The sequence below is a fragment of the Cannabis sativa genome, chromosome 4, assembly GCF_029168945.1.
Source record: "Cannabis sativa cultivar Pink pepper isolate KNU-18-1 chromosome 4, ASM2916894v1, whole genome shotgun sequence".
Classification (NCBI taxonomy): Eukaryota; Viridiplantae; Streptophyta; class Magnoliopsida; order Rosales; family Cannabaceae; genus Cannabis; species Cannabis sativa.
Genome location: NC_083604.1, coordinates 13248447 through 13263533, shown reverse-complemented (window position 1 = coordinate 13263533; position 15087 = coordinate 13248447). Strand labels below are relative to the sequence as shown.

General features: G+C 31.5%; 1 protein-coding gene across 1 annotated transcript; it reads right to left on the bottom strand.

Moving 5' to 3' along the window:
• Positions 1-2291: 2291 nt before the first annotated feature.
• LOC133036795 (uncharacterized) lies at positions 2292-3797 on the bottom strand. Its single transcript, XM_061113538.1, has 5 exons — positions 3745-3797; positions 3599-3653; positions 3042-3510; positions 2501-2616; positions 2292-2417 (listed from the first exon to the last, which is right to left on the bottom strand). The coding sequence occupies exons 1-5, from the start codon at positions 3795-3797 to the stop codon at positions 2292-2294; spliced, it is 819 nt and encodes a 272-aa protein (XP_060969521.1).
• Between the last annotated feature and the right edge of the window lie 11290 nt (positions 3798-15087).

Genomic DNA, 15087 nt, shown 5'->3' with positions numbered 1-15087 from the left:
TCAGTTCCACCAAATTCTAAAAACTACCACAAGTCTCACCCTATAGTAAATTATAAAATCACCAACATTAGTGCAATTCCAAATCACCTAACAGTAGTATGATGCAAGTATATAACATGACTGAGTAAATATAATTTACGACCTAAAACCTAACTTTTGTAACCATTGTACTGAACATAGTAAATATATAAATAAAGTAACTTTTCTAACCATTGTAATATACTACTTGTTACTTATGGCCAGCCTTTTAGAATGACGTGTTTTCGGGGACTTGCTCTTGCCAGTCCACATGTTTTCGGACCTGGCCTTCGCTGTGCTGAATCGGGGGTCTCGAGGAGACCTTGATGGACTACGTAATGCTATAGTTGTAGATGTTGATGGAAGAACTTTGGTTTTGCTCAATCCAAATTGCTTCTTAACTCCCTCCATCACAGCATGTTTAGCCTTGTTACTCTCGTGGGTGACAATTTTCCCAACACAATCCAAATTCTCGCTTCAATAGGATCAAACCGCAAAGTGTACATTAGGAATTCGGTAATACACATGACAACCAAATACATAGAAACAAATCCATCAAAAAATAGATTGACAACTCAATTTTCACAATATAAACAAGCTAGTTAACGGGATGAAAACTTAAACTAAAGAAATCAACATTACATTACCTCTTCCAATATTTCATTTTCCTCGAACAAGTGATTCCATGTACTTCATTACAAACATTCCACAATCGTGGCCATTTTGTTGTTGTGGGTAGTCCTTGCTTGAAGAAATAATTACAAATTCGCTGAAATTCAGGTCTCCTGGCTTGACAGGGGCAAATAATTGGTCCAAAGTCTGGAGCTGCAAAAAAATTAAAACAATCACAAAGTTGAGATTAGTGCAATTAGACTAATAAAACGGCAAACCGTGTACACACGTGCATACCATCTCTACGCAGTGCTCCGACGTGACCTCTTATGCATTGCGTAAGACAACGAGTCCCTAATTTCCACCGTTGTATTAACCATGCTCACATTCGCCGCAAACCCGTGCGGAGCACTCTCGGTATCCAGTAGGGGTACCACCATCTGCGACAAAGTAAAACAAACAACGTCATCGGAAAATTGAACTACACACATTTGATTCAACACAAAAGTTTCAAGAAAATGCAAATTACAGTGTGACATAAACTCAAATCTGCATCGTAATAAAGAGTGGACCACTCTTGCTGCTTCGCCATCCTCTCCACAGTCATCGATCTTCCAAGTAACTTGCTCGCACAATAAGCACACATAATAGATTACATTTTAAATAAAAACATAGATTTAACGAGTTTACAAGTACAAATACAAAAGATTCATGTCCACTTTTAAATATCAAATTTCATACCGAAATTCGGTGGGCATAAACCAAGTTCTCTTACTTCCAATGCCGTTGCGCTTCTTCTCTCGAAAATTCATGATTTGAGCAAAGCAATCAATGAGCTGACATTTACACAAACAATATCCGTTATGTTGTCATTCATACAATTTGTAAATGGCATTAACTAAAATAATGAACTAAAAATTTCAAAGCACCCAAATGCCAACTTCTACGTACACTGTGTGATATATCTGCCTCCGGTTTCATGCATTTGAAATACATCCGCTCGACCTCAACCTTCCCAAAATGGGCTAACACTTCACTGAAATACCAAACAAATAATCAACAACGAAACGAATGTACTAATATCAACTACGTACACAGTAATCATGACACATGAGATTACCTCGGATCATTGGCGCTAGAGAAAATGTAACGGAACAACTCGTACTGTTGATTTGAGTAACCCTTCTTCACAAAGGAACGGACCAATCACCTTCCCTCCGCATTCTTTGAATCTTTCGAACGCAACATCATCAAAATCATCCTTCACTGCCTGCTCAACTTCCTCTTTTACAATAGCGGGGAGATCTTCTCCCCAAAAGTTCATAACCTCAAACGAATCATCAGAAACAACCACCTTAGTTGGAACAACGACCTTCTCTTCTGATAGATTAAGTGAAGGGACACTCTCTACATCATCAACATCCTCTTCCAATTGATCCTTCGTCCCTTCACCATCCTTTTCCTCGACAACCACGTCATCCTTCGTCCCTTCACCATCCTTTTCCTCGACACCGACGTCATCCTTCTTCTCGGTCTCCCCGTTGAACGAAAGCGAGCGCTGAACTTTGCTCGTCTCAGGTATCTCCAACACTTCTTTCATAGTCCCCTTCCCAAGGTAAGTGGAGAGTACCTTCGCAATGCCTCTTTTGCGCCGCTCACCTTCAAATCAAGCCGAAGACCTCATCTTTCAACTCACACACGGCTTTGTATATTGCGTCATTTGTGGGTTGCCCAACCGCAACGGATTCAAAACTTGGCGGTAACACATACGTGTTAGTCAACTTCACCTGCTTAGTACACCAAAAAAACTAGTTAGCATATCTCTCAAATAAAATTCTAACGCATTAGAAAATTGAAGTACTAAATGTACCTTTCCACTTGTGTGACCACCCTGGTCTCGAATCCACTTGTACACTGACTTGCAGTGTTTTGTGGTCCAAAAGTCAATTGGAGCCACAGTTCGGTCCACGTGAGTAGCAGTCCGGCCTACGTGCGTCAAATATACAAGCCGCCACCAAACAAAAGTGCATACATATATTACCACAAAGACGGTACACGAGAGAATAAAATTGCTACCATCACAATAATTCGAAAACTTACTCCGTAAAAATATCGTGCAACCGAGACATTTTTGGTGTTCTTCGTCTTGTACCGTGTAGAGAGCTCATTAGATATCGATATCCCATAGCCGCCCAATTCTTCTTCTTAATTGACCTTATGTCAACTAAAGAATGCATGTAGCTAGTGCCGACCTCGGTACCATTCTTCGGCGGCAACACGGTTCCAATACGGACAAGGAGAAACTTAATGAGAAACAGTAGTCACCGTCGCCGGTTTCCCGAGCTCATTCTCCAAAGCAAAGTCGGGGAATACCTATAGTCCTTGGCCTTGAAGAGGACGTCAAACTCAACCTGTGTCACGCTCACTTTCGGTTGCCACGGGTTCTCCGCCATCCCGGATTCCCATGACATCCTCAAACAGCTTGGCGGATAGTTGGATTGTTCTTCCAAATATCTCCAGCCGAGAAGTGGTGGGATCCACGTGATCGATCAGCCAACTAACTATCTTAGCGTCTATGTACGGGGCATCCTCCCTTAAAAATGTTGAGAAACCGGCATTTCTCACCATTTCTTTTTGAGCCTCGTTCAGCAGTGGGACTATTCTCCCCAAACGCTCGAATGAGCAACGACCAGAAACTTGAACGTCCCCCACACCTTCGTTGTTGTCAATCCCTGGCTCAGCAGATAATGTCTCCTTCACCTTCTTCCCTTTCCCTCTACCACCAACCTTGGAGGGGGAAGCCTCGACTTCGTATGCAGCCCAATTCTCAATCTCTTCATCGGTAAGAAGCTTGAATTGCTCCTTAAAACTACGAAGCACCTGCAATATTAAGACTCGATTATTAACAAAAGTACGCTAAATCAAAGATAAAAAATAAAAGATCCATAACACAGTCCAAGTCACTCACATCTGCTTTAGGTTTCTCTTTGTGTGCATCAGCATAAGCATAGAAATTGGCTTGGCTGCATCAATTAAATAAAGGAATGGAATTATAAATATTATTTTCAAAACCAAAAAATATTACCACTAAAATAACTGCCACAAATAACTCACTAGTACTTCGGCCAAGCTTCCTTCGGATCCTTCTTCTTTATCTCTCGCCGCATCCTTTTTGTCTCATAGCAGCCCCCCTCTTCCGTTTAAATACCATTTTATAAACCTATTACACAAGACAAAATAACTTAAATTAACAAACATTCAAAACACTAAAATATTGGAAGACAAAGACTTTGAATAATTCATGCAATTGTCTAACATTTCAGTGTATTCATGACATCCCGACACTTAATTTTCTATATGTGTACAATAACAGGTAAGCATCTCTTCCCATATAACATAATTTCATAATATGTATTACATGGAAACTGTTAAGTACAATGTACCAATATGCCTAAATAATGGATTCTGTAAATTGTTAGTTTTGTTATAATTCTAATTTCCCAAAAGGAAAATTCAAATAAGATTAAAATTCAATTAAAAGCAATGTCAATTTCCCAAAATCGAGTGGGTTGTACCAAACCAACAACTCCAAGCATCGATTGGAACAAAAAAACCGCAAAGTACAGCAGTTCACAAACAATTAATAAAATAAACAAGTAATAATAACAATAAAAATCACTCATCTTGTTGCAAAATAGTCTCCCTTTGCTTCCAAGTTATCATATTTTCCTAAGATAATTTACTATTACAATACCATCCCAGCAAAGTCAGTTATACAGTATTCACTTTTAACATACAATGATGCCAACATATGTAATATAAAATATAGAAACAATTATATTAAGATTTTATTGTAGGCATCTCAGTGTAGATGCAGAAGGAACATGAAAATATACACTGAGAAGAATAAATAATAAGGATCTACCACAATTTTTTAAACTTATTTTCTATCCCTTCCACATTTTTTCCCTATACCTAACATAGTCAAAAACTCCATAATTCTTCAAAGGAGAATGCAACTAATGTTTTACTTGCTAACTAGAGTACTTACTAATGTCTTATTACACTTCCTCAAGTATGAACATTAAGCTTTGATGGGGTTGCAAAATGGGACTTCTAAACCTTGTCCACTTCTATATTACTTTACAAAATAGCTTTCTTTTGATACTATTTTATAAGATGAATTTTATCTGCATAAGTGAAAAAATTTCGAAAGGGTTTTAATTTTATAAGGTCTCAAAAATGTACGAAAATTTTATTTTCTATAGTACAAATATCTTTACAAAATTTAAAACATATATTTTTTTAAATTATTCTTATCCGAATTTTTAATAGTACTCCTAATTTATCTGTGTTAAGTTTTTAATTCAATACACAACTTGTTTGGTTTGATAATATCTCCTATTTCTATTAGGATATTTAAATTGTATGACATTATGCTCAGTACCAATAAGTTTAGTGCCTCTAAAATTGGTACCATACTTACAAATACTTGATATTTTCATATTTTATCCCAAAAACAAGAAAGAAAGCAAAATCAGTTACATAATGATAAGATCACTAAAACAATATCCAACCTAATATTATAGAACTTGTGAATTATATTTTTCGGGTGTTGCTCAAAAACATATGATACATTTATATCTTTAGTCTTCACCGTACACATAACTGAAAAAAGATAACATCTTTTTCTCTAATACCTATACATAAGGCCATAATAATAATAACAATACAACTATTTTTGTTTTATTGGGTTCAGATTTTTAAATTGAAATGAGTTTTGTCATATTGCTCAAAAAATCTCCATTTATCCAATCCCCAAATATTCAAAATCCAAACAAGTGAACTAACACATTTCACAAATACCGAAATCAAAATACCTAAATCAAAACCCCTAAATTACAGTGCATTCCACTTTAAATAGAAATACCGAATCATATATTCATAAAAAACTAAAACGAAAAACTCAAAACAATTTAGAGTACATTCCACACATACAACCAAGCACATGCACGGGGGGAGACAGAGAGAAAGAAATACAAACTCCATTCAACACAAAACCAGAGAGAAAGAGATAGAGAGAGATAGAGAAAGTAATACCTCCACACAGAAATGCACAATCCTTGCAACACCTCACCCTCCACACCTGAGACAAAATGGAAGATATTAAGTACACGAAAATGCAAAAACACCACGTTCGCTTGAAAAATGTATTTTTTTTTCTGTGAAAAGTATGTAAAGTAGAACGGACAAAGTGTAAAACCCACCGTTGACACTCCCTGTAACAACTCCAACAATGGCAGACTCCGAGTAATGTACACCACAGTGAACAAAATGTACAGTATGGGTTTCACCAACTCAAATGAAAATGGAAAATGGAAAAACAAAATGGAAAATGAAAAAGAAAATGGAAATGAAAGAACTTTGCTTTTGCCCTAGCAGAGACGAAAATGGAAATGAAAGAACTTTGCAAAATAAACAACAAAATAAAAATAACAATGAAATGGTATAGTGAGTGGAGAGGGACGACGGTTGATAGGTTGATAGGACTTGATTGATGGATGTAACTGTTCACTTTTCCATTTTTTAATAAATTTAAATTTCAAAAAAGTAGCCGGTATCCATTTATTTAACCCTACATACCCCTACATCAACCCCTACATGAACCCCAACCTTTGGATCAAAGTAACTGCCCATCCGACGGTTACAGTACATCACGGATTGCAATCCGTGTCCGTACAGTAACGGGACAAAATCCGGTCCCTATATTTTATTCTTCGATTGTTGTTTATTAAGATGGGCATTCGAATCAAGCATTTTACAGTTCTATGTGTAAATACACTGAGGTCAGGATCTAGAAGCATTTAATCTGTAGTGCGTAGTGTAGGTGTAGCTAGTTGTTCATTTAATTATTAGTATATGACAAATTATTAAAAAGTGAGATTAGTATAGTAGTAAATAGTATAAATAAATGGATATACAGTAAAACCTCTATTTAAGAATATATTTGGAACTAAGAAAATTATATTTTAATTGAGAGATTATAATTATATAGAGGTACACTAGGAAAAAAAATTAAAACACCAATAAATATCAATGTAACAATAATAACATTAAACAATCCTTAATACTATATAATAATAGAATTATTTTTGAGTAAATATAATATTTATACATGTATTACAATTTAGAATAAAATTATTAATTCTACGTAAATAATTTTAAAAAATATATGTATATTTTTTATTAATATGTAATTATTTTTATATAGAGGTATACTTTGTTAATACGGGACTTAAAAAATGTATAACTAATTACAATTTAGAGGTTATTCTTATTTATAATTGGCCCAAATTGAGACTTGATTTTTTTATAACAAATTAGAAGTTATTTTTGAATAGAGTACTCTTAGATAGAGGTTTGACTGTATATAGCTATTGTTATATTATTTTATATAATATAATATGTAGATTAAATAATTAAGTTATAAATAATTAAGTGTGACAAAGTATTAATTTTGTCAAATTGTAACATACATTATGGAGTTACAAAATTTGTGTAGAATGATCTCAAAATAGGAGTTGCAAATCCTTTAAATTGATGATCACTTGAATATGTAACTCTCATCTCTTTTTTCACTCTTAAATTAGTAAAAGATGTTACTAATTTTTTATGAATGTGAATGAATGATAGTTATTGAAAATATTATTGTTGGAGACTTGATTTATTCATTTATAAGGTGTATAAATGTTTCAAAATCAAGTGGGAATGATTTGGAACACTTTGGAAAAGAATTGGCCAAAGCTGAAAAAATGGTAACTAGTAACTAGTTACTGTTTTTTTCAGCATATTATTGCCCACGTTCTTGAAAGTTTGAGAGCCTTTGTAACAACCCAAAACTCCTCCAAATCACCCAATTAATAACATAAATGCCCAATTTATGATTGGTAACATCCAAGGGCTTTATGGTGATCATTCATGTTCATATGAGAGTGAAAACTCTATAAATAGAGGTCATATTGTTCACTTGCATAAGAAGTGGTTGAAACCATTTGTTGTGGTTAGAACCTTGTGAGGATATGCTCATCCTTAGAGACTAGGCTGAGCATATGAGGCTTGATAAATCCTTAAGAGCATTTCTAGAGTTTCCCTAAGTGTCCATATGAGGGAGGAAATGACTTTTAGGACAAAGGTCCTTGAGCCTTGGTCAAGCTTTTTGTGTGTTATCCTTCTTCTTCTCTAGATTTCTTGTAATCTTGATGAAATACTTTTATTTGTATTTTGAGTATTTTGATTGTAATCCTCCTATTCTCTCTTGTAATGAGAATTTTTCCAACAATCTAAAAGTCATTTATGTGGCATATTCTTCTTTCTAAAAGACATGCCATGGAGGTCAAACAATCAAAGAAAATTATCCATGAGGGAGAGCATAAATCAAGATCATGAGAAGAAAAAGAATGTGGTAAGAGATTCAAGCCATCCATGGGTAAGCATGGTGGATTTATTTTGTGATATCTTATTTATTTAATAGTAATATATATTAACATATTCATATGATGAGATATGATATTTTGGTATAAAGTTTTTACATGTTAATATATATGATATGTGTATATTATATTATTATATATAGTGATATATAATATTATAATTGAGATTATAACATATTATTATATGTATATATGTGAGAGAGATATATATATATCATATAATATGTGACATATGTGAGTTATATGTATATTATATGATGAGCATGAGATATAATATTATATATATATTTGTGAGAATAAATATGTAGAAATAGTGATTTCTATATACATGCATACATGATATATATTGTGTATATGCATATTAATGTATTTGTATGTTAATATATATGATATGTAACATATATATATATTTAATTGTGGAATTAATATTGATATTTTGTATATGTTATTTATGATAGTATGGTAACATATATACAATATTAATTAATATAAAATTATTTGAGAGTTATAATTTTATGGGAGTTATATATTAATTTTGTGTATTAATATATGTATATAAATTATCATATTAATATATGTACTATATGGTATGATAATGGAGATGATGATAAGAAAAATGTGTTCATTCTATCATTATTATTGTGAAACTATATTATGATTAAAGATAGTTACTTGGAAATGAAGTTCTATTTTGGTGATAATCATCTCATTTTATGAGATAAGAAAACGTGAACTATGTGAGTTACACTTTTTTGTGTTTGTTCATTTCATAGCAAGAGCATAGTGATAAAAGTGGATCTATATTGTGGAATGAGCTCATACAATTGGAAGGACAATTTTAGACTCAAAGAAAGTGGATCATTGTGGATTCAAATAATGAGATAAAAGATTATAAAATTGGAGAAGCAATTTTGAATCTTAAAAGGTAAAGTGGTGAAACAAAATTGATGAGAAGTAATTTTGTTAACTTTGGACTAATCTCAATGAGGAGATAACCATAAAATTGAAGAAATAATTTTATCATTATGTGAATTTTGTGTTATCTATTAACAAATTTTAAGTATAATTTTGTTAATAAAGGACAAATAATGGATAAAATAATTCTATTAATTTGTAAGTGGTATTTGGAGAGATTATCATGTGATATCGAAAGGTTCATGATAATTTTGAGTGCACATTATTTTGAAAGATAATGTGTAGAGAACAAAATACAATAAAGAGATTTATTTTAAAGTGATATGTGGTATTTTAACTTTATGGTTAAATGTGGGGGTGAGATTTGAGTTTAATCAAATTTATTGAGAAATTATTGATTATATATATGTGGTTTTGAATTTAATATTCGAAATTAATATTTTGCTATGTGCATATGTGAAATTTTGACATATTTAGTGTCAAAATTTGGTGGTAATAATTTCAAGAAGGAAATTAAATTTAAGATAGTGGGGGTGCATACTCCAATATGAGAAGTTTAGACATATTGAATGTCTAAAACTAAAAATGTATATATTTGAGATATATGCTTGATGTCTTAAATATAGTATAACTTTGACATGTTTGGTGTATAAAGTTAAGTGTGTAATTTAGACATGCTTGGTGTCTAAATTAATGTTTAATTTTGATATGCTTGATATCAAAATTATTGAGAATTTGAGTTGTGTGAAAATTAATCTTTTATGATTGAATTTTCAAAGCTTAAGTACTTAAGGAGAAAAGTGGTCACAAAGTGAACACTATATATTTGGCTAGCATGATTCGTTTGGAATCAAAAGTGTGAGGTTAACAAATCGCTTAATCTTCATACAAGATTAAAGCATGAATTTCGAGGGATGGGACCTAAACTCCCTTAGCAATTTGCTCGTTGATGGTAACCTATCTTAACACTAGTAAAAATCTAGTCTTAAGTTCAATAGGTAATAACAAATCAATAGAGTGAATGTGGTACTCAATTGTCCCATCTATGGATGCGTACATGTGGTGAAAATTGAGGGTTAAAACTGAAAGATTTTTTAATGGAGCTTAAGCTTAAGAAAACTCACTTAAGCTTAAGAAAGTGTAAGTATTGTGAGACACTAAAACTCCACCTATATGGACTAGGGGTGGTGCCGCCTCTTATGAGAATTGGGAATTATTCTCTAGAAAGTCCATGAATTGGATTTGTGCACATGGCCATTAACGGTGCAAAAGCAATCCATAAGGTTCTTGAGTGAACATAGCAAATGTGTGTGTGTTATCACCGGTTTGTTATCAAGAAATAGTGGTTCAATGCTACGGCAACCAAAATTTCGATAAACTTTGTGGTAATTACACTAAGGTAAAATTCAAGTCGAAAGACATTTTACACTATGCACAAATGCAATGGTTTCTATTAGAGTGAAGTTATTTAATCAAGTGGGGGAATATTATATTACTCCATAATATAATGTTTGATTGATTAAATAAACTGTTGTGTTACAAAATTATTTGATGAGATATTATTTAATCTAGTGGGGGAATGTTATATTATTTTATATAATATAATATGTAGATTAAATAATTAAGTTATAAATAATTAAGTGTGACAAAGTATTAATTTTGTCAAATTGTAACATACATTATGGAGTTACAAAATTTGTGTAGAATGATCTCAAAATAGGAGTTGCAAATCCTTTAAATTGATGATCACTTGAATATGTAACTCTCATCTCTTTTTTCACTCTTAAATTAGTAAAAGATGTTACTAATTTTTTATGAATGTGAATGAATGATAGTTATTGAAAATATTATTGTTGGAGACTTGATTTATTCATTTATAAGGTGTATAAATGTTTCAAAATCAAGTGGGAATGATTTGGAACACTTTGGAAAAGAATTGGCCAAAGCTGAAAAAATGGTAACTAGTAACTAGTTACTGTTTTTTTCAGCATATTATTGCCCACGTTCTTGAAAGTTTGAGAGCCTTTGTAACAACCCAAAACTCCTCCAAATCACCCAATTAATAACATAAATGCCCAATTTATGATTGGTAACATCCAAGGGCTTTATGGTGATCATTCATGTTCATATGAGAGTGAAAACTCTATAAATAGAGGTCATATTGTTCACTTGCATAAGAAGTGGTTGAAACCATTTGTTGTGGTTAGAACCTTGTGAGGATATGCTCATCCTTAGAGACTAGGCTGAGCATATGAGGCTTGATAAATCCTTAAGAGCATTTCTAGAGTTTCCCTAAGTGTCCATATGAGGGAGGAAATGACTTTTAGGACAAAGGTCCTTGAGCCTTGGTCAAGCTTTTTGTGTGTTATCCTTCTTCTTCTCTAGATTTCTTGTAATCTTGATGAAATACTTTTATTTGTATTTTGAGTATTTTGATTGTAATCCTCCTATTCTCTCTTGTAATGAGAATTTTTCCAACAATCTAAAAGTCATTTATGTGGCATATTCTTCTTTCTAAAAGACATGCCATGGAGGTCAAACAATCAAAGAAAATTATCCATGAGGGAGAGCATAAATCAAGATCATGAGAAGAAAAAGAATGTGGTAAGAGATTCAAGCCATCCATGGGTAAGCATGGTGGATTTATTTTGTGATATCTTATTTATTTAATAGTAATATATATTAACATATTCATATGATGAGATATGATATTTTGGTATAAAGTTTTTACATGTTAATATATATGATATGTGTATATTATATTATTATATATAGTGATATATAATATTATAATTGAGATTATAACATATTATTATATGTATATATGTGAGAGAGATATATATATATCATATAATATGTGACATATGTGAGTTATATGTATATTATATGATGAGCATGAGATATAATATTATATATATATTTGTGAGAATAAATATGTAGAAATAGTGATTTCTATATACATGCATACATGATATATATTGTGTATATGCATATTAATGTATTTGTATGTTAATATATATGATATGTAACATATATATATATTTAATTGTGGAATTAATATTGATATTTTGTATATGTTATTTATGATAGTATGGTAACATATATACAATATTAATTAATATAAAATTATTTGAGAGTTATAATTTTATGGGAGTTATATATTAATTTTGTGTATTAATATATGTATATAAATTATCATATTAATATATGTACTATATGGTATGATAATGGAGATGATGATAAGAAAAATGTGTTCATTCTATCATTATTATTGTGAAACTATATTATGATTAAAGATAGTTACTTGGAAATGAAGTTCTATTTTGGTGATAATCATCTCATTTTATGAGATAAGAAAACGTGAACTATGTGAGTTACACTTTTTTGTGTTTGTTCATTTCATAGCAAGAGCATAGTGATAAAAGTGGATCTATATTGTGGAATGAGCTCATACAATTGGAAGGACAATTTTAGACTCAAAGAAAGTGGATCATTGTGGATTCAAATAATGAGATAAAAGATTATAAAATTGGAGAAGCAATTTTGAATCTTAAAAGGTAAAGTGGTGAAACAAAATTGATGAGAAGTAATTTTGTTAACTTTGGACTAATCTCAATGAGGAGATAACCATAAAATTGAAGAAATAATTTTATCATTATGTGAATTTTGTGTTATCTATTAACAAATTTTAAGTATAATTTTGTTAATAAAGGACAAATAATGGATAAAATAATTCTATTAATTTGTAAGTGGTATTTGGAGAGATTATCATGTGATATCGAAAGGTTCATGATAATTTTGAGTGCACATTATTTTGAAAGATAATGTGTAGAGAACAAAATACAATAAAGAGATTTATTTTAAAGTGATATGTGGTATTTTAACTTTATGGTTAAATGTGGGGGTGAGATTTGAGTTTAATCAAATTTATTGAGAAATTATTGATTATATATATGTGGTTTTGAATTTAATATTCGAAATTAATATTTTGCTATGTGCATATGTGAAATTTTGACATATTTAGTGTCAAAATTTGGTGGTAATAATTTCAAGAAGGAAATTAAATTTAAGATAGTGGGGGTGCATACTCCAATATGAGAAGTTTAGACATATTGAATGTCTAAAACTAAAAATGTATATATTTGAGATATATGCTTGATGTCTTAAATATAGTATAACTTTGACATGTTTGGTGTATAAAGTTAAGTGTGTAATTTAGACATGCTTGGTGTCTAAATTAATGTTTAATTTTGATATGCTTGATATCAAAATTATTGAGAATTTGAGTTGTGTGAAAATTAATCTTTTATGATTGAATTTTCAAAGCTTAAGTACTTAAGGAGAAAAGTGGTCACAAAGTGAACACTATATATTTGGCTAGCATGATTCGTTTGGAATCAAAAGTGTGAGGTTAACAAATCGCTTAATCTTCATACAAGATTAAAGCATGAATTTCGAGGATGGGACCTAAACTCCCTTAGCAATTTGCTCGTTGATGGTAACCTATCTTAACACTAGTAAAAATCTAGTCTTAAGTTCAATAGGTAATAACAAATCAATAGAGTGAATGTGGTACTCAATTGTCCCATCTATGGATGCGTACATGTGGTGAAAATTGAGGGTTAAAACTGAAAGATTTTTTAATGGAGCTTAAGCTTAAGAAAACTCACTTAAGCTTAAGAAAGTGTAAGTATTGTGAGACACTAAAACTCCACCTATATGGACTAGGGGTGGTGCCGCCTCTTATGAGAATTGGGAGTTATTCTCTAGAAAGTCCATGAATTGGATTTGTGCACATGGCCATTAACGGTGCAAAAGCAATCCATAAGGTTCTTGAGTGAACATAGCAAATGTGTGTGTGTTATCACCTAGGTTTGTTATCAAGAAATAGTGGTTCAATGCTACGGCAACCAAAATTTCGATAAACTTTGTGGTAATTACACTAAGGTAAAATTCAAGTCGAAAGACATTTTACACTATGCACAAATGCAATGGTTTCTATTAGAGTGAAGTTATTTAATCAAGTGGGGGAATATTATATTACTCCATAATATAATGTTTGATTGATTAAATAAACTGTTGTGTTACAAAATTATTTGATGAGATATTATTTAATCTAGTGGGGGAATGTTATATTATTTTATATAATATAATATGTAGATTAAATAATTAAGTTATAAATAATTAAGTGTGACAAAGTATTAATTTTGTCAAATTGTAACATACATTATGGAGTTACAAAATTTGTGTAGAATGATCTCAAAATAGGAGTTGCAAATCCTTTAAATTGATGATCACTTGAATATGTAACTCTCATCTCTTTTTTCACTCTTAAATTAGTAAAAGATGTTACTAATTTTTTATGAATGTGAATGAATGATAGTTATTGAAAATATTATTGTTGGAGACTTGATTTATTCATTTATAAGGTGTATAAATGTTTCAAAATCAAGTGGGAATGATTTGGAACACTTTGGAAAAGAATTGGCCAAAGCTGAAAAAAATGGTAACTAGTAACTAGTTACTGTTTTTTTCAGCATATTATTGCCCACGTTTTTGAAAGTTTGAGAGCCTTTGTAACAGCCCAAAACTCCTCCAAATCACCCAATTAATAACATAAATGCCCAATTTATGATTGGTAACATCCAAGGGCTTTATGGTGATCATTCATGTTCATATGAGAGTGAAAACTCTATAAATAGAGGTCATATTGTTCACTTGCATAAGAAGTGGTTGAAACCATTTGCTGTGGTTAGAACCTTGTGAGGATATGCTCATCCTTAGAGACAAGGCTGAGCATATGAGGCTTGATAAATCCTTAAGAGCATTTCTAGAGTTTCCCTAAGTGTCCATATGAGGGAGGAAATGACTTTTAGGACAAAGCATGGCGCTTGGTCGAAACTTTTGTGTGTTATCCTTCTTCTTCTCTAGATTTCTTGTAATCTTGATGAAATACTTTTATTTGTATTTTGAGTATTTTGATTGTAATTCTCCTATTCTCTCTTGTAATGAGAATTTTTCCAACAGCTATAACTTGAGTAGGAGAATCATG